This window comes from Hydra vulgaris, chromosome 09 (assembly GCF_038396675.1).
Source record: "Hydra vulgaris chromosome 09, alternate assembly HydraT2T_AEP".
Classification (NCBI taxonomy): domain Eukaryota; kingdom Metazoa; phylum Cnidaria; class Hydrozoa; order Anthoathecata; family Hydridae; genus Hydra; species Hydra vulgaris.
The window spans coordinates 30,560,461-30,582,500 of NC_088928.1; the positions used below are offsets into that span (position 1 = coordinate 30,560,461).

Below are 22,040 nucleotides of genomic sequence, written 5' to 3' on the forward strand. Positions count from 1 at the left end.
ATATCCTTTGACCTCTTAGCATATCATGGTCATGTATAAACAGCAGTTATTATGCGTTTTTAATTATTATGCGAAATTCTTTTTTCGTTCATTTTTGTTAATTTTTAGTACTAACGTAGTTATTAGAAATAAAAAACATGCTTTATTTATAAAAAATAATTTTATATTATATTTTCTTGAGTTTTATTGTATAATGATCTTTTTGTGACATGTTTTTTTTTGTTAAATTTTTTATTATTTATTATTATTTTTAGAATTTTATTATTTAATTCTGACAGTATTTTCCAATTATCTACATGTCTTTTTCGGTGGGAATTGACATTGGAACAACTTCAATAAAAGTGTGTATTCTTAAAAACTGTGATGTTGTAGAATCATTTTCAGCATCTCATAATGCTACAGTCTCAACATCTTCTCGCTTGTTTCATGAGCAAAGTCCAGAACTTATTCTGCAAATGCTTGATCATTGCTTAAATCAACTAAAGCATATAAAAGAAGTTGACAAAATTTGTATTACTGGACAAATGCATGGTTTATTGTTGTGGGAGCAAAAACATAGTCAAAAAACAAGCAACAACTCTTTGATATCCTTGTATAAAAACACTGTTTTTTCAAATACAAATCTTATAACATGGCAGGATCAACGTTGTGAAGAAGCATTTTTAAAAAGTTTAAGTTGTCCAAATATATCTTCTGGCTTTGGTCTTGCTTCTATGTTGTGGCTACAAAGAGAAACCCCAAACATTTTTAGTTCGTATCATATGTGTGGAACAATTATGGATTTTGTGGTTTGGCTACTCACTCTAAAAGAGAAGCCTATTATGAGTGTTCATAATGCCAACAGCTGGGGTTATTTTGATTTGATAAAAAACTGTTGGATGAAAAATGAGTATTTTTGATTTAGCTTATTTTATTAGTTTTTATTTCCTGAGAGAAATGGAAAATTATCAAACTTTTTTAGGCTACAGCAGGACTTATTTGATTGTTCGATTCTTCCTGATGTTGTACCAGCAGGAACCATTGTGGGTAATATATGCTATCCAGTGTATGGAATGAGTTGTTCTACCATAGTTTATGTAGCACTTGGAGATCATCAATGTTCTATTCGGGCATGCTCAGCACAATTATCGGAGGCAGGTAATATTTAATATTATTATTAAAAAAAATTTTAACAATGTATCATATTTTAATAAATAATAGAATTATTTTCTTATAAACGTAAAGCTTATGACACTAGAAATATTTTTAATGCCAAAGTATTTTGATTTTATGTGTATTTAAAATATCTTTTTACCAAAAAATGTCTACATGATATTTTTTCAAAATTGTTTAGTTTATTTTTAAATTCTTAGCACATTCTAGGTGCCATGTATTTTTTCAACCATTTTTATGCTTGTAAAAGTTTTTTTATAAGTATGTTTTATCTTATATTTCCAATGATTTAGACAATTGCTTTATAAAAGGTTTGAATATCAAAATAGAGTTTCTTAATTTTATATTCTACATATAGTTTTAAATATGGGGACATCTTGTCAGCTTTCAATACGTGTTCCTTATAATCAAGACTCTACGAGGTCAGTATTGGACATTAAGTCGAATAGTCCAACAATAGCAATCACTCCTTACGATAAGAATTTCGTTTTACTTACAGCTGCTTCTTTAAACGGTAGGTTCTTGTGCTTTAAATCACAACTGCTTTTATAAACGGTTAGCTTTTTTGCAAGTACCCATTTGTTTAGCCAGTTATAGTGCCAGGCCATATATATATAATCTGTTACACATTAGTATATTTATTCTATATTTATTTACTCTAATATCTAGAAAGGTTATTTTTATGTATTGGATGTTATAGAAGTGTATTAAGAAATCCCCTTCTCCAACTCCTCTACCTCCACTCATAGCTAAGTATGTATCGTAACATTTATTTCATATTTGTTATACAAAGTTCTTTTTCTTCAGGTGGTAACGTTTTTGACCAATTTGTTTCTACTTTTTTGTCATGGTGCCAAATAATAGGTTGTTCAAATATCCCATCTAACGAAGAACTAATGGACAAACTTTTATCGATGTCTTCAATTGAAGACATTCAGTTTACTGAAGATTCTCTAATTATAACTCCAACTATTTATGGTGAAAGACACGATCCTAGTGCGCGAGCAAGCATTTCTAATATATCACTTTCAAATTTAACATTATCTGGTATTACGCAAGCGTTGTTTGAAGGTTTATCAAAAAATCTACTTGCTATGCTTCCAATTAATTGCTTGAAAAAGTATGGTATTACTCAAATTGCAGGAACTGGTCGCTGTTTTGTACAATGCTCTAGATTGCGAGAAGCTATTTCAAAAGATTTTGAGGTTCCGTGGAGATTAGTAGATAAATCAAGAGACGCTTCTTTAGGATCCATTCTGTTTTCACTTGACATGGATTAAAAAACATTTTAAAAATATAATTTTTATTGCTAAATTTTTTTTTTAAATCATAATATTTTTAATTAATAAGTTAAATTTTTAGAACATGACATTTTTTTTTAGAAATTTATTTCAAAATTGATAAAACTATTCAAACAATTAATGAGTTTTTGTTTGCCATATTCATTACTCTAACTCCATTTTAAACCTCTACAAAGCCAATAGTATCAATTTTATATCTTGCAAAAGCAGATTCGTGGTAAGGGGGCAATGGAGCGATTGCTTCTTTTTAATTTTTCGGAATATATATATATATATTTTATTGTAAACATATGTTTAACACGGCATGCTGTTTGAAAAACGGAAGTAAGTAGAGAGGTTGTTTTAGAGTGATATGAAATTTTAATAAAATTATGTGATACAAATTGTAAATAGGACTGTTGGGATATCAATATATGACGTAATATAATAGTAACATAGATTAAGACAGTAAAAGACTAATATTTTAGGAAAAATTAACTAATAAAGTCCTATGATTCGTCGACTTTCCTGCTCAATAATAAATTAACCTAAAAATCGCCCTCTACTTACAAGATGGTCTGGATCTACCAAATTAAAAAACCTAAAAGTTTCTTCCTTTTACTAGGAGGTTAGGATCCGCAATTTCAAGGTATCAGATCCGCGATCTGATACCTAGAATACATAATACTGCAAACAGTCTTGGACTTCGTACGTGTGAGCAATATTGTGGCAGTCAAGGTACGTAAGTAGTTTAAGGAAGAAAAATTAAGTACTGACTTTAAAACAAAAGAATTAAAGAAGTGGGATAAAACCACCATAAAAAATGAATCTAGTACAAAATCTCAGGGCTCCTATCAAGAAAAAAATAAGAAAATATTATAGAAATGAAGAGTTTTAATTTTTTTTTCAAGATTTACTAAGTGCTCGATAAAAAAAAGTCATTAGTAGTTCATTCCAATCTTTTTTATTTCAAGATATAAAAGGTTTTACTTTACCCAACCTTTATATAAGTTTACAAACATGTTTTTGCAAACGAAGAATTTTTTTATGCTTCGTTAGTTGACAATTTACCCACGTAATATAAAGATGAATTAATCATAAGTTTTAGACTTCGTGAATTTCGACAAATTTGATCATACCAATATATGTATCGGCGAACTTGACCATACTAATTGTATTACTAATTTTTAATTAAATATATTTTGTGTCTTGGACCCATGAAGCAGCAAATTGTGACAATGTGCAAAGTTTGCAACTCTGTATAGTTAATTACGGTGGAAAATTTGATGATCGACGGACTAAATATTCATTTCAGGTAAGGAGCCTGAAATTTTCCAATTTTTTTATTTTTTATAATCTTACATTTTTTATTACATCACTTTTAGATCTAAATATAACTTTTTTTTTTTTTTTTAATTCTTTTGTTTTAATTTTTTTAATTTCTTGAGGGAACAACCTTTTGACTTATACGCAATATACGGTAGATTAACGTTATAAAGTTATTCATGTTTGTCAATATATTTTTACTTGAAAGTTTGACTGCCCACTTTTTGGATCAGAGAATGTTGTTAGATGCTGCATTTACAAAAGGTCGCGTTTTGTATCTGAAACAAATGGTAACAAAAACCCTCATTTTCTTTCATTGCAGAGTAAGTTTGTATTAGGCTGCAAATGCTGTATTCTAATGTTTCAACAGTTTCAAAGAAACGTGTCCTTGATATGAGTTATACGCATCACAAGAACTATATTGATATCAAGTCATAAAAAAATAAAGATAACAACTAAAGCAAAGATGGAGAAGTTTAAAAAAGAATTACTCTTTCTTTTTTATATGGCATCTCATAAGTGCTCTACCTTTTATAGACTGCAATTGTTGTTCTACCAATTGCATTCTATAAAACGTGTTTCCCGTTCCGTTCAAAGTTCCCCTTTAATAAACAGACGTTTTTTGCTGATCAGAGAATAAAGCGTCTAATGTGCATTAGATCGCTTGATTCGCAAGAAACCAAAAAGCTCCAAGCACGTGCTGAAAAGATGACAAAAAAATTTCCTCATAGTTCTAAATATACTGTGAAATGTGCTGTTTGTCAAATCCCTTGATGGTTTCACCTCTGAATCCACTTCCTGCACTGGTTGCATTGGGAAATCTTTTAAGGTGTGTGAGATTCTTCCAGTGGTAACATTTGAGCCTTTTAAATTCACATTGTCATCAGATAATATCCTCTTTGAGTAAAGACCAGATTTAAATCTGAAGGATATTGCTCTCGCCATTAGCTCAGGCATGTTAGTACAGTCGCGCTGAGTTGACAACCCAAATTTTTATTATTTCGAAGGTAAAGTAAATAAATTACTGTTGTTATTTTTTTGAATGTAAAATATCTTGATTCTACAAATATATATATTTGTTTTTGTTAATGCAATGCGTTTTAGTGAAGCTACACCGAGTAACGCCTTAGAAGTGCATGAAAAGTTAAAAAGAGGGTAGCAGAGTGAGGTAAAAGTAAAAAAGAACATATGCCCAGTGGAAGCCAAAGAGCCTCTAAAAAAATAATTACGAAAAAATAATCGTTAAATAAAGTGAATATAAACAGGAATAATAATCAATAGTCGAGAATAGTCATTAAATGTTGTGCTCATAAAAGTTGTTAGTGTAGGGCAAAAATGTGATGCATAGAATGTGTCAGTAATAGTACAAAATTATTCGTTTTGCGAGATAAACGTTTTGCGAGATAAACGTTTTTCAAAAAATATTTTGATGTTTACATATTACCATATAAAGTATATATTACCATATAAAGTAAAACCCACAATGTACTTTACGTGAATATTCACGATTTATGGATAGATTTAATATAATATAATACTAAAAACATAATATAAAAGATAAAATATGTTAAGAATATTTTATAATACGAAAATTCATAAAAACTTATGAATCAAGTTTTATTAAAAATTTATATTTATAATAAAAAGTTTATATGAATTGATGTCATTAAAACTCTAACCCTTAAGTATTCTAACATCGCTTTTCTCTATGATTAATTTATTCTCTATGATCAAATTTAGATTCAGAAGTTGAGATTTTACTCAGAGTTTAAAACATGCTGTGATGAACAGATTCAAAACATTGATCAGCAAACACTCTTAATGGCATCCTAATTTCGTTTAATAAAACAACGAGTTGGTCTTCAATTCTTTCCATCCCATTAAATGATTGTGAAATCGTGGTTCAAATGTAAATGCTCGATGTTTTGTAGATATCCTTATTCAACATAATATGATTCCAACAATAATCAAATTTAGCAGAATAACTAACACATTGACATTACTTGATAATATATTTAGTAACAATTTTCATAATTGCCAATTACAATTTGGCTTAATCAAAAGTGACATCATCACATCCCAATAATTTACAGATAATATAACTCCTATTCATTCTTTCTTAAAATCTACAATCATAATGCGACTGATCATTTAAAACTCTTTGATGTACTTTCGAAATCTCTTATCAGAAAAAGTTGATTGGAATCTTATATTATAATCACAAGAAGCAAATAATGCACATAAACTTTTTTCAGCGCAGTTTTGTAAATACTACTGTTTGGCATTTCCATGAAAAAAATATTTATAAACTTTAAATCACTTTTAAACCCTTGGATGACTAAATATTTTAAATAGTTCATCAAGGGGAAACAAAAGCTTTATGTAGTTATTTAAAACATAAAACACATAAAATTAAAAAAAATTACAAAAATTGTAAAAGTACATTATGCAAAGATGTTGATAAAAACCCATGCAAATACACGAACAATGTGGAAAGTGATCAAGCAAATAATTGCTAAAAATAAATGTGCAAACAATAATTTGACGCAAATACTCTTAATTTATGGGAAAATAGTTAATAATTAAGAAGCCATATTTGAAAAAGCTGAACAACTTTTTTGTTGATTTTGGGCCAAAGTTCACCGATAAAATTAAAAAAAAAAAAAACTACAAATTTCGAATCCATATGAAATCAACAAATATATTTATGAAAGTAGTTAATATAAACATAAGCGAGTTGCGAAATGCTTGAAATAGTCTAAAAAAAATAAATCTGCTGGCATTGATAAAATTAGTGTAAACGTAGTTAACGCAATCTTTGATATTATTGAGCCATCTCTGTTTCACATTTTTAGCCTTATAATCAGGTATTTTACTGTAGGAGTTACAAATTGCTAAAATCACACCTATTTTTGAAACTGGTGATAACACAAACATGTCTGGTTATAGACCTATCTATGTCTTACCATGTTTCTCAAAGTTATTAGAACGTATCATGTATGATATATTTTATAACTATTTAACTGAGAACGATATAGTATATAATAAACAATTTGGGTTTAAATAAAATCACTTAACGGATCATGCAGTAATCGAACTTACAAATTATATACCCAATGGGTTCAATAATGACTGCTTATATTAGGAGTTTTTATTGATCTGTCAAAACCATTTGACACTGTTAATCATGACATACTTATAGAAAAACTAAAACTTTATGGAGTGTTAAAAAACAGCTTACTCTGGTTTTACCTGTCAAACAGAAAACAATATATAGAATATAAAGCTAAGGAAATCAATAAGCACGTTATAACTTATGGTGTTTCCCAGAGATCAATTTTAGGACCACTACTATTCCTACTGTATATAAATGGTTTATATTTAGCATCTAAAATTTTAAATGTTTTTATTGTTTGCTAAAGAACTTAATCTTTTTTACTCAAACAATAGTATAAAAGATCTGTTTAAAATATTTAATAAAGAATTATTAAAAACTAATGTGGATTAAAAGTAATAAATTTGCATTTAATATAGAGAAAACTAAATTTATGTTATTCCACAAACCTAGTAACCATCCTTTAAAATTACCCAATCTATTTATGAATAATATAGTTATTAAAAGAGAATCGACTATTAACTTTCGTGAAGTGAAATTAGGTGAAAATACATCATGTTAAATCTATCGAAAATATAATCTCCAAAAAAATTTCTGTGCTATATAGAGGTAAACTATTACTTAATTTTGAGTCTTTAAAAAGTTTTATATTTTATATTTTAAAAACAGAATTATATTTGGCGTTAACAGAACTGTTAATTGAGAATCTCTTAAAGAAACTTATTGCACTCAATGCACTTAATATATACCAAGTTATGCTGTTTATGTTCAAATCAAAACATGGTTTATCTTGTATCTTTTACTCATACCTCACAAAAATTTCTCATTAACACTTATTTAAAGCTCAGTTCATGGTAAATTCAATATCGTGGACCATTTCTGTGGAAAAATTTCTTTCAAAATACTATTAAAATAAAACTCTTTTTAACTTCTCTTTAGAAAAATTCAAAAGAGAATTTAAACGTACTTATTAGAAAAAAACTTCAAATTTAAATATTTTTTCAAAACGAGATCAAAAGGTAAAATAACTAAACTGAAAAAGTCATCACAACTCAGTATTTTTGTCTTGATTATTTGACTTTTATTTCATACTAAAATAAAAAATTTATGTAATTGTTTATTTTTAATATCTTTTACTGTTTAGCGTTTGTAATATCTCCGAGGACTGTATTCTAATTTACTCAATTTCTTTTCCTTTTAAACCTTTTTGTTTGATTCTTAATTTTTAAATAGTAATAACGGCAATAATGGGGCTCGGCGATAAGACGGTATATCTTCTTCTTGCTCCGGCTTTTTATTTTATATTTACTATCTTGTAAATATAAAATAAATTATACCGCAAAAAATTGAAAAAAAAAAAAAAAATTCATTACACAGTTTTTCAGCTACATAAATCATAAAATCCAAAAACTAAATAGATAGTATGTCTTACTACGTTATGTTATTACTACATAAAAACTTAATAAATATGAATTGCTTTTATATTTAATTTAAATTCATATGTGACGCATCTGACCAAAACCAGTCGGATGTCGCGTTATGTTATATTTAGAAAACCATCAAAACATCTTAAAAATTCAATTTTTATCATTATTTACTTTTTTGCATAATTGTTTACATAATTATGTAAACAATTACCTTTTTTGCATAATTGTTTACATAATTATGTAAACAATTATGCGCAATTATAAAATAAATAATGATAAAAATTGAATTTTTGAGATGTTTTGATGGTTTTCTCAATATAACATAACGCGACATCCGACTGGTTTTGGTCAGATGCGTCACATATTCAAAAATACCTTTTCTAAAAATTCTTCTTTTACAAGTTTACATTCAATTTCTCAACATGCTTTTCAATGGTATCTATATAACCTTCATGGAGTTTAGTTTTAATCTCGAAGGAATTATTAATCATTAAAGGTTGATATTAAAGTTTACGTTATGTAATTATTTTCATATTAAGTAATAATGTTTTAGTCGGAAGCAGAAGCTTCCGATTTTTGTAAGCACTTCTATCATTCTAGCTACCTCTATTATATCCATGCCTAAATATCCAGGTTATTTAGCCAGACACCGAAAACAGGTTCCTTACACAACACATTTGAAATCACTATCACAACCTCCATCAGCAAATAAAGTTCTAGTGAAGGACATACTTCAAATACATTCTTATCTCCAGCTACATCAAAGAGATATGGATGTATAACATTTTTTTTAATATACAAAAAACGTTTTTTAGATCTATCTTAGCAAAGCTTCCATACAGCAACTTTAAGTTATTAAAAGTTCTCCCAAATTTGACTTTTCACTGTCACAATATAAACAAGAGTATTTCCCTCCATGTTCTAACTAAACTGCTAAAAATAATTGCCTGCAACTATATTTAGATGCTTAAGATTTGCTACTAACTAGAACTTTAAATTGAGCAACTTTTCTTAAACAAACTTTCTCTGAATCTGATTTACTTGCTTTTCATTAAAATTTTTGACGAAAGCCAAAACAATAACTTTATTAATACCAATATTTTTGAAATTTTGACACATTATTATTTCTAAAATTCATTTAATAAATTTTCTTCTTGTTTTAAAAAGTAAAAAAAATCATACACAAAATTTTAATGGAGTGGGGCAAAAGGAGTTTTTTTAGGATTAAAGTTTTTAGTTTTTAAAGTTAATTTAGATTTAAAGGAGTGGGGCAAAAGTTTAGTCCTTACTTTCAATTAAAATTTTTTAAGTATTCAAATTTTTAACCTAAACCTCCAACATTTGACTAGTGAATAAAGGGCGCATAAGGTATTTTAAATTTTTAGCAAGCACACTAAAGATTTTGGAGCCTTTTTAAAAAAAGGAAAAAATTTTGTGAAGAGGTAAACTCTTAATAAAAATATTAGATTTAATTTTTGTGCTAAAATAAAATAAATAAGCAATAGGGAGAGAGGGAACAGGCAGGTTGTGGATTCCGTTTTAGAACAGTGCTTGTAAAAGCAATTTATTTCACATTTCACTTTTTTATTTTCCAATTAAAGTCTGCTCTCTTAAACCAGCCTTTTCCATTGCAGAAGTTTTAAGACGCTCTATTATTTCCGTGGATGATGATTCGTTTTTTTTAGTTTTCTTATCTTGTTATATAAAACTTCAAGAAGAGAATGCTCGGGCAGTACTTGTTGCAAACCGAAAAAAACCCACCAAAACAAATAAAAAACAGATTTGACAGTGCTTGTAATTTTTTTTTGTTAACAATTTTTCCCAATATTGAATAATAGTTAATTATTTGAAAAGGCAACTATTTTTTGAATAAAAAACGTTAAAAAAAGTTACATTTGCGTAACATTTGTGTTCGGAACGCAAAGATATATTAATCTTTTCCTTGTATTCTCCTTACTAAAAAAGGCTTTAAAAGATGATGCTTATAATTTCATAAAAACTTACTTTTATCGTATTTCCAGAACTTAACACTATTTTTTTAGGTTTTGAAATGACGCTCAAAACTAAAGCAATATTTATGACAAAAGTGATGTTAGGACAACAAAAAAATAAGCAGGGGTTGTGGTTTAAAATGAATAGGGTTAAAAATTCTTAAAGTTGTGTAACTTAATAGAACTGCTCAAAATTCTAAGATTCTTGTAATTAAAATTCAGGCCATAGGTTTCAAGCTGCTGCTGGTCATTAGTTTATTTAGAACAGCAAACGCTGCCTAGACAAATATAAGCTGCAGAAAGCACCAGAAGAAATAAATTGCTCGTAAGTAATTTTTTCAAGAAAGTAGTTTATTCTAGATCAAGAACAAAATTACTTTTTCTACTAAAAACAATTTTTTGTTTCTTTGCAGAAATTTGAAAGAAACCTTTAGTATATGAAGAATATCTTCAATTTATAAGCTTTAATTTTGTGAAACTTTTTTATACTATGTTGTATTAAATATAAACAATAACGTAAAACTAATGCTGTTTTTTAAAGTCAATCGTTTTGACCGTAAACTTTGATGTGTTTTTTTTAAAGTGACAAAAGAAAAGTTATTAGATTGTGTAGAGGCTACAACAATTTACAAGATTACATTAGACGTTATAAAAAGCTATTAGTCCTGATCATTTATAGGGTTATCAAGTTTGAAATTGCAAACAAGTTATAATTTTCAAACTACGTTATTTCAAAATGTTCTTTAATAATACGTGAGTTTTAACAATTCTTTTTTTACTAGCGCGTAATGTGCTTACACCTAAGTTCACGTAGGTTCACTGTAATTCTACGTGTGATTAAATGGCGAAAAAATGAAATATGAAAACAAAAATGATACATTTATAAACTCGACAAATTGTAATTGCAAACAAACGTACAACTCCTTTCCCATTTCGTTTTTTTTATTTTCCTGTTAAATTGTGTAGTTGTCTTAATCCAGCTTCTTCCATTGCAGAAGTTTTCATTCGCTCTATTATTTCCTCGGACGTTGACTCGTTTTTTTTCAGCTTTTTTATCTTGTTATAGTAAGACCAAACTTCTGAAGAGAATGCTCGGCCAGTACCAGTTGCAAACCGAAAAACAATTGCCAAAACAAGTAAAAAGCAGATAGCACTCATGGTTATTATCATAACAAAGAACTCAGGATGGTCATTTATATCTAAAAAATAAAATAATCAACAGATCAAGAAAAGTTTGAAAGAAAATTAATGCGATTATAAATTTTATTTTAAATAAAAACCTCTTATTCCTAAAGACGTATCCTCACTCATATAGTAAACATCAAGAGAACATTCTGTGTGTATAAATGAATCATCTCTGTACGCGTCGAGGAGACCTCTGGGAAAATCAATTGTCCAATTATTGAATAAGACTGTAAAATTGAAAATAAATTCATTCGGTTTCGATGTGCTACAACAAAACGTTTATAATATTTATTTTATTTGAATTTAGCGTTTTAGAGTTTTTTTATTGCAACAAGATTGAGTTGGAAAAAAAAATTCATTTGCATTCTACAGAATGAAAACGAAGTATTTTAAGAATCATTAAAGAAATACAAATACTTTTATATTTAAAAGTAAGAAAACAGTTAACATAACATATTTAATTATATAAAAATGCAATTAAGTTTTATAAGTGTCTTGAGTAGTAATATTAACATGTTTTTAGTTACCAAGACAATTAGACTGTTATGATATTGCCAGTAGATTGTTATGATTTATGCAGCATTGTCATATCTTACGCAGACCACTTCTAGGCCAAAAAGACCGTCAGGTTTAATCTCGTGTCAAATGAAGCTTTTATTAGTTTGGTATTAGTAGATTAGTTTTTTGGTATTAAATAAAATAAATGCTAACTGGATTTTAAGAGGCAATATTTTATTTATCAACTGGCACATAAATCTTGGTTGTAACTGTTAAATGTCCTTCTAACAAGGTTAATAGAAGATCCTTAAAGTATATATTGAAACTTTCTATTAACAAAACCCAAACAGTTAACAACTATTTTTTTGAAAATAATAGTAGAAAGGTTATTTATAAATATTAACTTTATAAGTATTATTTACAAAGTTTTCACAATGTTTTTACAGTTTTAATACTAATACATTTTTAATACTTTTAATACATTTTGTACATAATGAATACATTATATAGAAAAAAGAGAGTCTTCACCACGAATAAAGTTTCCTGATCATAAGGTTAAACTGATCCTATGTTATAATAGGTGAGGCTTTTATATCTATACAACATTTTTTTAGTGCAGCCAATTTGACTATGTGAATAAGAATTCATTTTTTAAAATGTACATAAAATATTTGTGCTCTATAATATAATAATTTATAAATCCCAAGTTTTCCCAAACCAGATATGCTTCCACAAGTTGTTGAGCGCGAAGGATATTTTTAAGTGCTGAAAAAATAATGGCCATTATTTAAATATCTTTACAGATAGATTTTTAGACAGTGAATCTTGTGTATGTTCAGGAGGCATCATCTTTCATAAAGAACTTAATAAATCAAAATGCTTTAGACCTTAACTCTGCATTCAAGTCGAAAGTCATATTCTTGTAATTTTTTTTTTTAAATAATTCACCTCCCCAAAGCCGAGAAGGCCACTACAGATGAGGAGGCTACTTGTGGTTATCACCCTCTCTCAACTCTATAACTCCGAAACACGAACCTTGACGAACAAGGCCGTTGCGCGGAGAAACAAGTTGAATTTTTTTTGAATTGTTGAAGATTCTCCTTAATCAAACTTTAACTTAAGAATAGTATTAGAAAAACTTAATTTGCTAGATGTCAAGTTTTTTCATAGCATTTAATTTAAAGTGCACAAACACTGTGCTTGGTCTGTTGAGCCATGTGAGAAATATTGCATGTCTGTGAAAATTTGATAAATGTGAAAACTAAGAACTCTCAGATGTCCTTAATACTGGTATGAAAAACACAGCAAAACACTTTCAAAAATTTACTGACTGAATTTGAAAAACTTGATGAATTTGATTTGAAGACTAAAAATGTTATACAGAGAGGTATCAAGGTTAAGGTTGCATGAAAATCAAACAAAATCCGGAAAAACCTGGATATACTATTGATAAAATAGGATTATCTCAAGTTCCTCAACTTTGATCTATAGTTCAGTATATGACCAATAGATCAGTGCATGACCTACTGTTCAATGTATGAAATACTTTAAAAAAGTAAAATAATCTTGTTTTTTAAGATAGAGCATAAGTTAGCAATTACTGCATTAAAAAACTCCTTATCTACCCATGACTTTACAGAAGTTCAGGAGGGAAAAATGTTCATTTCGTTTTAACATTTTGCTGTGTCATGTTTGGTTTTTTGTTGAACACCATAACTGTAGTATATGCAAGTTTACTGAACAGTGAGGAGAAGCTATTTATTCTAAATTTGAACCTACATAGAAATTGAACCTACATAGAAATTGAACCTACATAGAAATTGAACCTACATAGAATTTTAAGAACTCATCATGTATAGCAATTTTAATCACCTTAATTTTATATCATATTATTTTTCAAGGCTAAAATTATTTTTTACTGCTGTATGAAGCTGTAAAAGATTTTACAGATTAAGGATCCAATGATTTGCATTTCCAATTTTTTACTTGTAGTAATTTGAAATCACTATCTACAATTTAAAAATAACCGAAATGGTTAGAAGAAAAAAGAAAAAATCTAAGAAAATTCCTGCACCCACAAGCAGAAAATTTTTTATATAGATAATATTTATTTAAATTATTAGATTTAAATTATTTAATTAATTAAATGATTTAAATTATTTTAAGGAAAGGTTTAATTTAGCATTAACTTTTTTTACTCTAAGGAAAATTAATAGATAGATGAATTATGTAAAAAATATAAACTTAATATAAATAAGCATATGTATTAGAATAATAAATATTTTAATGTTTTTGTTGTTTTAAATTTTGTTTAAAACTCAAGTTTTTTTCTTTTTAACAGGCATTTACATTGCCTAAAATTGGGTAAATTGAGGGCTTAAAGCTCCCCAATTTTAGTCTTTTCCATAGTTATAACTTTTAGCACTTTGCTCCGATTTTAAAAGTGCTCTTTTTTTTTTTTATAATACAAATACTCTTCAACACAAAGGATTTCATGTGACAGGACATTGAATCAGGTGGTCTCTTTTGGCTTTTAGTAGCTGCCAGCTTTTAGTAACTTTTTTGTTTTGTTTTGGCTCATAGTAGCTTCCAACTTAAATAGTGGTTACCTGCAACCTTGTTTGAAATAAGTTTTTCAAAAACAACATGTATTTAGTAATTTTCTAAAGTACTTTAAGGGTGACTACTAAAGTTAAAAAAAATTGAACAAATTTTTTTTATTTGGCACATTGCATGTTTTATGTCTAAATTTTCAAGACCTTGAATAGGTCATTAGTAGAAACCACTCATTAGTAGAAACCTTGACATCTTGAAGATTAAATGTAACTTTTAGACAAAACACCTTGAAAAGTTTATTAGATCTATAAATAAAATATTTCAGGACTTACTTTCCAATTGTTGTGGTCACACTCCATCCTGTGGCAGCTGATTGCCCATTAAGCTAATTATAAATTGTTATAAATTAATTTATTTGCTATAAACCAAATGCTAGTAAACTGAAACTATATATATGGGAATGTTTAACATTTATAACCAAATGTTCAACACATGCAATACTTAATAATTTATAAATAAATTTACAAAGTTTATTTAAAAGTATTTAAAAAGACAAAATTGATCTAGAAATGGTTGGACTGATCAAAACAAAATCAGATACAAAATACAAAATTTTAATGTTTGTACAGAGGAGATCATGGCTAATGGTTAACATATTTTTTTAATAAGAAAGAGTCATTTTTTATATACATTCATTAGCAAACTTACTTACATACTTAAACATTATTTAGCATACTTTTTTATAGATAAGAGCCTTTTATATACTATTTTATATAACATGTATCTTATATAACATTTAATATGTTACACCAAATGTAAAAAAAACTTGCCAATTTTATGATACTGTTAAAACTATTTCCTGAGCTTAGCACAAACGTTGCTGAATTTGCAAAATAAGTAAAAACTAACTGAAAGAAGATTTAACACCAAGAGTGGCTGTTTAAACCAATCACTCAGTTGATGTGGGCACACTCTGTTTACCTATGCATATATCAGTTAGTGAATGTATATTTTACTACTTTTAAAATTAAATTGTGCTTTCACTTAGTTTCTAATTATTTTGTAAATTCAACAACATTAGTGCTGAATTTGTGAATTAGTGTTGAAATTGTAAATTAGAATTAATTTAATTAAAACTAACATAAATTTATATAGTTTGTTTCAATAAAAGAAGAAAAAAATATAGAATAACGAAAAAAATAACCCCAACCCTTGTTGATTAGTTGATAGTATAGAAGATATTAGCATTACTCCCCTTCATCTCCCTAGATGGTCTTAATGTATGTACTAAAGCCCTCAAAGCTCCCTATTTTAGTATAATGCAGGTTTACTTAGCTAAGTGCACATTACTATTAGTGTGTGTATGTATGTATATATATATATATATATATATATATATATATATATATATATATATATATATATATATATATATATATATATATATATATATATATATATATATGTATATATATATATATATATATATATATATATATATATATATATATATATATATATATATATATATATATATATATATATATATATACATATTCATATACAATTAAAATAGATTAAATTTAAATAAACAATTAGTAAAATAATATACATTATATAATAAAATTATTATGATATAAACATCTTAGAGTATTCTTTTTTTTTAAATAAAAAAATGAAAATAAGATACATTATAAACTAATATTATTAATAACAATTAATTAAGTATATAAATTAATACCTAAAAGAAGTAATATAAATTTTGTACTCAATAATTTGAATATTTCTTTAAAATAACCTTCAAGAGTTACTAATTATATTAATAATAATAATAATGATAATAATAATAATAATGATAATAAATAATAATTATAATACAAGGTGCATGGTATTTATTTTTAATTAATTTTCAATCGAGGACATTCTTTCAAAAATAGATTAGAGATTTATAGAGATAAAGAATAGAATCCAAAGTTAGAAAGCAGCAAGCATGATATAGGGGATGACTGAATAAGCGTGAATTTCATAAGTGCAAACTGGCATAGGTGCAAACTGGCATAAGTGCAAATGGCGTAAGTGTGAACTAGCGAAAATACAAATTTGCATTATTGTGAACAGGCATAAGTACAAAGCAGTTGCAAAAACTGACACAAGTGCAAACTGCCATAAATGCAAATTAGCATAAGTGCAAATCAGTCGCAAAAACTGGAACAAGTGCGAACTGACATAAGTGCATCAAAAGAATTTGCAAACATTGGCTTAAGTGTGAATTGGCATAATTGAGAAGCAGTTGCAAAAACTGGCATAAGTGTGAATTGGCATAAATGTGAACTGGCATAATTGCCAATTCGCACTTATGTTATTATTTGATATATTATTTGGTGTACTTACGCCAGTTTGCACTTATTCTAGTTTTTAACTGGAATAAGTGCAAATTTCTAACTGCTTCACACTTATGCCAGTTTGCACATATACCAATTCGCAATTATGCCAGTTTTTACAACTGCTTTGCACTTATGTCAGTTCGCACTTATGTTAATGTTTGCAAATTCTTTTGGTGCACTTATGCAAGTTCGCACATATGAAATTTGCACTTATTCAGCCTCCCATGATAAAGAGATGCAACCTTAGCAGATTAATTTTGCAATGGATTTGATATATGGTTTCCAAGAAAGATCAGAAATAGGGGTTAATCCTAAAAGACGAAAAGTAGATGATCATCAAGTACATTACTGTTCATAAATATAGGAAGATCTAGAATAATGTGATATGGATTAGCTGAAAAATTTTTTATCTGAGGAACACATTTAAATAAATATACATTTAGATAAATAATTAAAACATAGAAGATAAATAGTTAAGACATACAAGATAAATGATTTTAAGAAATATTAGAATTTAATGCTTCATGCAGAACTAGCATTATTGATTGTGTGTTTTTTTTGATGGTACTAAAGTTCTATTAGCAGCTGAAGTTTAGTCAAATAAAAATTATTTTGCTACAATAAAAGTATTATACTACAATAAAAGAAGAGCATTACACAGTATGAGTCTGATGGTATGTGGTTACTTCCACTTCACACCTGAAAAAGTTCACCCGGTTGTGTCTAGATCAGATCACTCACAATAATTTTGACAAGTTTAGTAATTTGCCAAACAATAAACAATTTAGGGATAATTTATTTCATTGTTTGGCATAATACTAATACCATAAAATTGTAAAAACCAGTTACCAGCCACTAAGAGGCTCATGCTGTAGCAAAATCCCATTCAAGGTCAAATGCCCCCTCTAAGCAATCATTGGCTTTTTATCAAGACAAGAATAATGGTAGTATCATCAGCGAACAATGCCACCTTGAATGTGAGAATTTCAGGGAAATCATTTATGTAAATTAAAAGAAGTGTAGGGCCAAGGATAGAATCTTGAGTAACCCCTGAAGTTACAGGAAATGAAGAAGAGTACTGTTTATTGAGGACAACTTTTAAACTACGATTGGTAAGAAAGGATTCAATAACCTTATAAATGTTACTTGAAACATCATAAGAAGAGAGCTTATGGAAAAGAAAATTATACCAAACTTTATCAAAGGCTAACGAAATGTAGAAAGCGATAGCCTTAACCTTTCCATATCATAACACATCATGTAAAATGAGTCATAAAATATCATGGATAAAGGGACACATGCAGCCTAACAGTGTCACAACAATAATCCTTGAATTTTAAGCAGTCTATTTCATATCCTGAATATAATGCAAAATCTGAATATAAAGTTTTGATCAATACCCAGAATTTCAGCTGTTTTTTCTTCTATTGCAAACAGGTGTCTTGTAGTATTGCCATTTGTTCTCGATCCAGAACCACAACATTTGGGGAAATCAACAACAAGTCCAATTTTGTTCATAAAATCAGTCTGAATTTGGTATTGTAATACCGGTTATTAGTTTACCGGTAAATACCTAAAGTTAGTTCAAGTTTTTTTACCGGTAAATCAAACTTCTATGTAAGGTAAATCAAACTGCTATGTAAGGATTGTTTTAACACCTAATTGCTGAATATTTTTATCTATTAAATAACGTACTATAAATATTAAATAAATTATTTATTTCCTTGTCAATAGATTAAAAATTAAAAATATAAAAGTGCAAAGCATTCTTTTGTTTAAACTTAATGCTTGAGTAAACTTAATGACTCTAATTAAACAACTTTGAAATAGATGTTGGCTTCTATTGTATATTTTTTTAAATTTTGTTTTAAAAATTGTTTTAAAGACTTTTTAATGGATAAAAGTTCAATTTGGAATTACTATAATTGTACGGAAACGAGAGATATAGCCATTTGTAAACAATGCGCAAAAAAATTAAAACAACAGGTGGTAGTACAAGTGGTTTACATGCCCATCAAAAGAGTCAACATAAAATTAATGTGTTGAAAAGTAGTGAACGGAAACTTTCGGCTTCGGCCGAAACTGAAACTTAAATTTCTGCTTTAACAATTTTTTTACTTTTCCTGTTTCTGTCAAAATTTCGGTTCAAACTGCAACCGAAATGAACCGAAACTTTTATAAGTTTTTTTTAATTTTTAATTTAGAGTGGGATCATAACGGTTTCCTAATTGTAATCGTTTGTTAGTAAATCAATTTTTAATTATAACAATTGTAGAAATTTTAATTGAAATCACATTACATAATAGTTTTAAGTTACTATTCTCAAATTATTCTTAAAATGAATTAACATTTAAGTAAAGCAACCCAAACCAATAGTTTAATCAAAAGTTTCTCAGCTAAATTTTGCAATGGAAAATAATCGATAAAAAACTGATTTATGGAATTATTTTACCGTGACAGCTAGTGATTTCAAATACGGAACTTGCAATATCTGCAATTTGAAAATATCTTGTGGATCGCACAATCCAAAACTTCAATCACTTAGCGGACTTTCATCACATTTAAGAAGTCGTTTACTCTAAAAAATCTCCTAACTGAAAAAGCAATACTCACAACTACCGGCAGTCCTAAAAATAAACCAACTTCAAATCAAGTTGAGCCTATTACAATTAAAAAAAGAACAATACCCTTATTTGACACCAGAGCAAAACGGCAGAGGGCTGAAATGTTGCAATTTGCAATGCTTGGTTGGGTTGACAATATCTCAAAAATTGATTCAAACTCCGAAGAAGGTCTGAAATTTCATAGATTTATATTAGAAAACAACATTAAAAGCAAAGTATTGGCAAAAGTAGCAAAGAGATTCCTTAGACATCCACCAACATCTAACAAAGTAAAAAGGTCGTTTTTAACTGCTGGAGACATTCTTTCAAATTTAAGAAACAGACTTTTGCCAAAAAACATGAAAAAGATTAGATATATGTAAAATAGTTTTTTAAGCTTTAATTCGGTGATTATAAAAGGTTCAGGGATTTTAAACATTCTTTTTCAAATTTCGGCCGAAATTTTGGTTTTGGTTTCGGCCGAAATTTTGGTTTCGGTTTCGGCCGAAATTTTGGTTTCGGCTTCGGCCGAAATTTTGGTTTCGGTTTCGGCCGAAATTTTGGTTTCGGTTTCGGCCGAAATTTCGGTTTCGGCTACGGCCTAACTGAGCTGAAATTTCAGTACTTTCGGTTTCGGTCGATCACTATTGAAAAGAAATATCGAAGAACGCGCAAAAGAACCAGCAGTTGCAAAAGTTTAAAAAATTACTTCTTTTATCAAAAAAAGAAGCGAATCTCTTGAAACTGTACTTTCAAAAATAATTACACAAGATGGCATTTCTTTCAATAAATTTTGTACATTTAAAGCTTTAAAGATGTTACTAAAGACAAAAGGGTACCTAGAGTTACCAAAATTGCCCAAAACCATTCACAAAAAAGTAATGGATTATGCTGATAAAATAAGGAAAAAAGTTGTAAAGAAAATTTCACAGAATAAAAAAGCTCATAGCCTTCAGATAAATGAACATCAAATAAAAACCGTCGGTATAAAAATATTACTATACATGGAAGCGACTTGGAATTTTTAGAATCTTGGAATGACTCAGATTCATGGATCCGCACCTGCTAAGGTATGCACATAACTAATTGAAAAGAAGCTTAAAGAATTAAATATAGCTTTGTCAAATATTGTGTGCATAACAACAATGGTAAAGTTACCTAATAAAAACCATTAGTTATGTATCGTACATGGCCTACAATTGGCAATCATAAAGGTACTTTATAATATTAGTTCAACAGGTGTACATGATATTAATGAACATGATGGTAATGTATTACTTAATGTTGTTTCTGATTCTGATTATTCGGAAATGGAAATTGAAAATTTTGAAGTAGACCACGAAGATATTGACACTACTCAACTTGTTCTACAAAACGCAGAATTAAATTCTTTAATTACAAAAACTCGGAAAGTTGTAAAACTTTTCAGAAAATCACCAACCAAAAATAATAAACTACTGAAAAAAAACTTTCTTTAATTTTAAACTGTAAAACTAGATAGAGTAGTTTATTAAGCATGCTGGAAAGATTTTTAAAACTTAAAGATACTGTTCAAAAAAATCTGATAGATTTAAAAATTGAAATTGATTTTAATGAAAGTGAAGTAAAATTACTTTCAAATATAATATCAAGCTTGCAACCTATTAGGTTAGTTGTTGAAACACTCTGCACTGAAAAGGTTAATTTATATGTAGCCGATCTTATATTAAAACTTATGTTAGACAAGTTCAGTAACCAAAACACTTTTTTAAGTATTGCACTAAAAAATGAATTAATAAATAGTATTAAAGAAAGAAGAATGATGTTTTCAGACGTGTTGCACTATATAACAGACCCTAATGTTATTATTTCTCTTAAAGACAATTATGGCATTTTTAATATCAGCAGCAAAGCATAATTATTAAAATTATTGTTGACATAATGCGGAATCTGGCAAGAGTATTCAAAGACACCTAAATGAATCAGATTTGGATTTAAATAACAACCTCATTACATACTTTTTAAGAAAAAACGTCATCTTTTTCTTAAAAAACAAATGAACAAGAATAAAGGAATTTAAAAGAAAGTAACACAAAAGGTCTATAAGAAGTTATAAAAAAAGGGTTAGAGTACTTTCGACAAAAAAATATATGAGAGAAGTACATTTAAATAGTTTTTGACTACTTGATGACCATTCGTTCAACAAGTGTTGAACCTGAAAGAGTATTTTCAGGAGCTGGACTAATTTGTACTAAATTTAGATCTCGATTAGGAGACAAGATATTGGATAGCTTTCCTTTTTGAAAAATGATATTTAATAAAAATGGTATTATAAAAATTGTTTTGATTTAATGATATATAAAGTTTATCGGTAATTTACCGATTTACCAGTATTACAATTTTTAATTACCAAATTACCGGTAAATCAAAAAGGCGGTAAGTTTACAAGCCCTAGTCTGAATCTTTTGCTTAGTTGTGGATACCTTTTTTTTTGTGTTCTTTTGATCTTGCTTGCCATTTTCTTGTTTCTTTTTAATATGCAAT

At 27.9% G+C, this 22,040-nt stretch overlaps 2 protein-coding genes across 4 annotated transcripts in view; one reads left to right on the forward strand and one right to left on the reverse strand.

The window, feature by feature from the left end:
• Positions 1 to 236: 236 nt before the first annotated feature.
• On the forward strand, positions 237 to 2,570 carry LOC101240149 (sedoheptulokinase). Its single transcript, XM_065805289.1, has 4 exons — positions 237 to 889; positions 962 to 1,137; positions 1,511 to 1,666; positions 1,960 to 2,570. The coding sequence occupies exons 1-4, from the start codon at positions 297 to 299 to the stop codon at positions 2,430 to 2,432; spliced, it is 1,398 nt and encodes a 465-aa protein (XP_065661361.1). The 5' UTR covers positions 237 to 296; the 3' UTR covers positions 2,433 to 2,570.
• An 8,596-nt stretch (positions 2,571 to 11,166) lies between these two features.
• LOC100214568 (uncharacterized) overlaps positions 11,167 to 22,040 on the reverse strand; it is a 79,988-nt gene continuing 69,114 nt past the window's right edge. For 2 of the 3 annotated variants that reach the window (XM_065805290.1, XM_065805291.1), the window contains exons 6-8: positions 14,863 to 14,915; positions 11,572 to 11,741; positions 11,167 to 11,490 (exon numbers count right to left, since the gene is read on the reverse strand). In XM_065805290.1, the coding sequence (XP_065661362.1) occupies positions 11,234 to 11,490; positions 11,572 to 11,741; positions 14,863 to 14,915 (480 nt within the window). In that variant the 3' untranslated portion in view covers positions 11,167 to 11,233. The remainder of the gene's footprint in view (positions 11,491 to 11,571; positions 11,742 to 14,862; positions 14,916 to 22,040) is intronic. The other variant, XR_010640777.1, reaches the window with a different exon arrangement.

What these genes read in the sequence shown, in the direction of transcription:
- LOC101240149 (XM_065805289.1), top strand. Translation starts at nt 297, where the DNA reads ATGTCTTTTTCGGTGGGAATTGACATTGGAACAACTTCAATAAAAGTG. An exon ending in AACTGTTGGATGAAAAATGA is followed by an intron (nt 890 to 961) that starts GTATTTTTGATT and finishes AAACTTTTTTAG; the next exon opens with GCTACAGCAGGACTTATTTG. An exon ending in AGCACAATTATCGGAGGCAG is followed by an intron (nt 1,138 to 1,510) that starts GTAATATTTAAT and finishes TTCTACATATAG; the next exon opens with TTTTAAATATGGGGACATCT.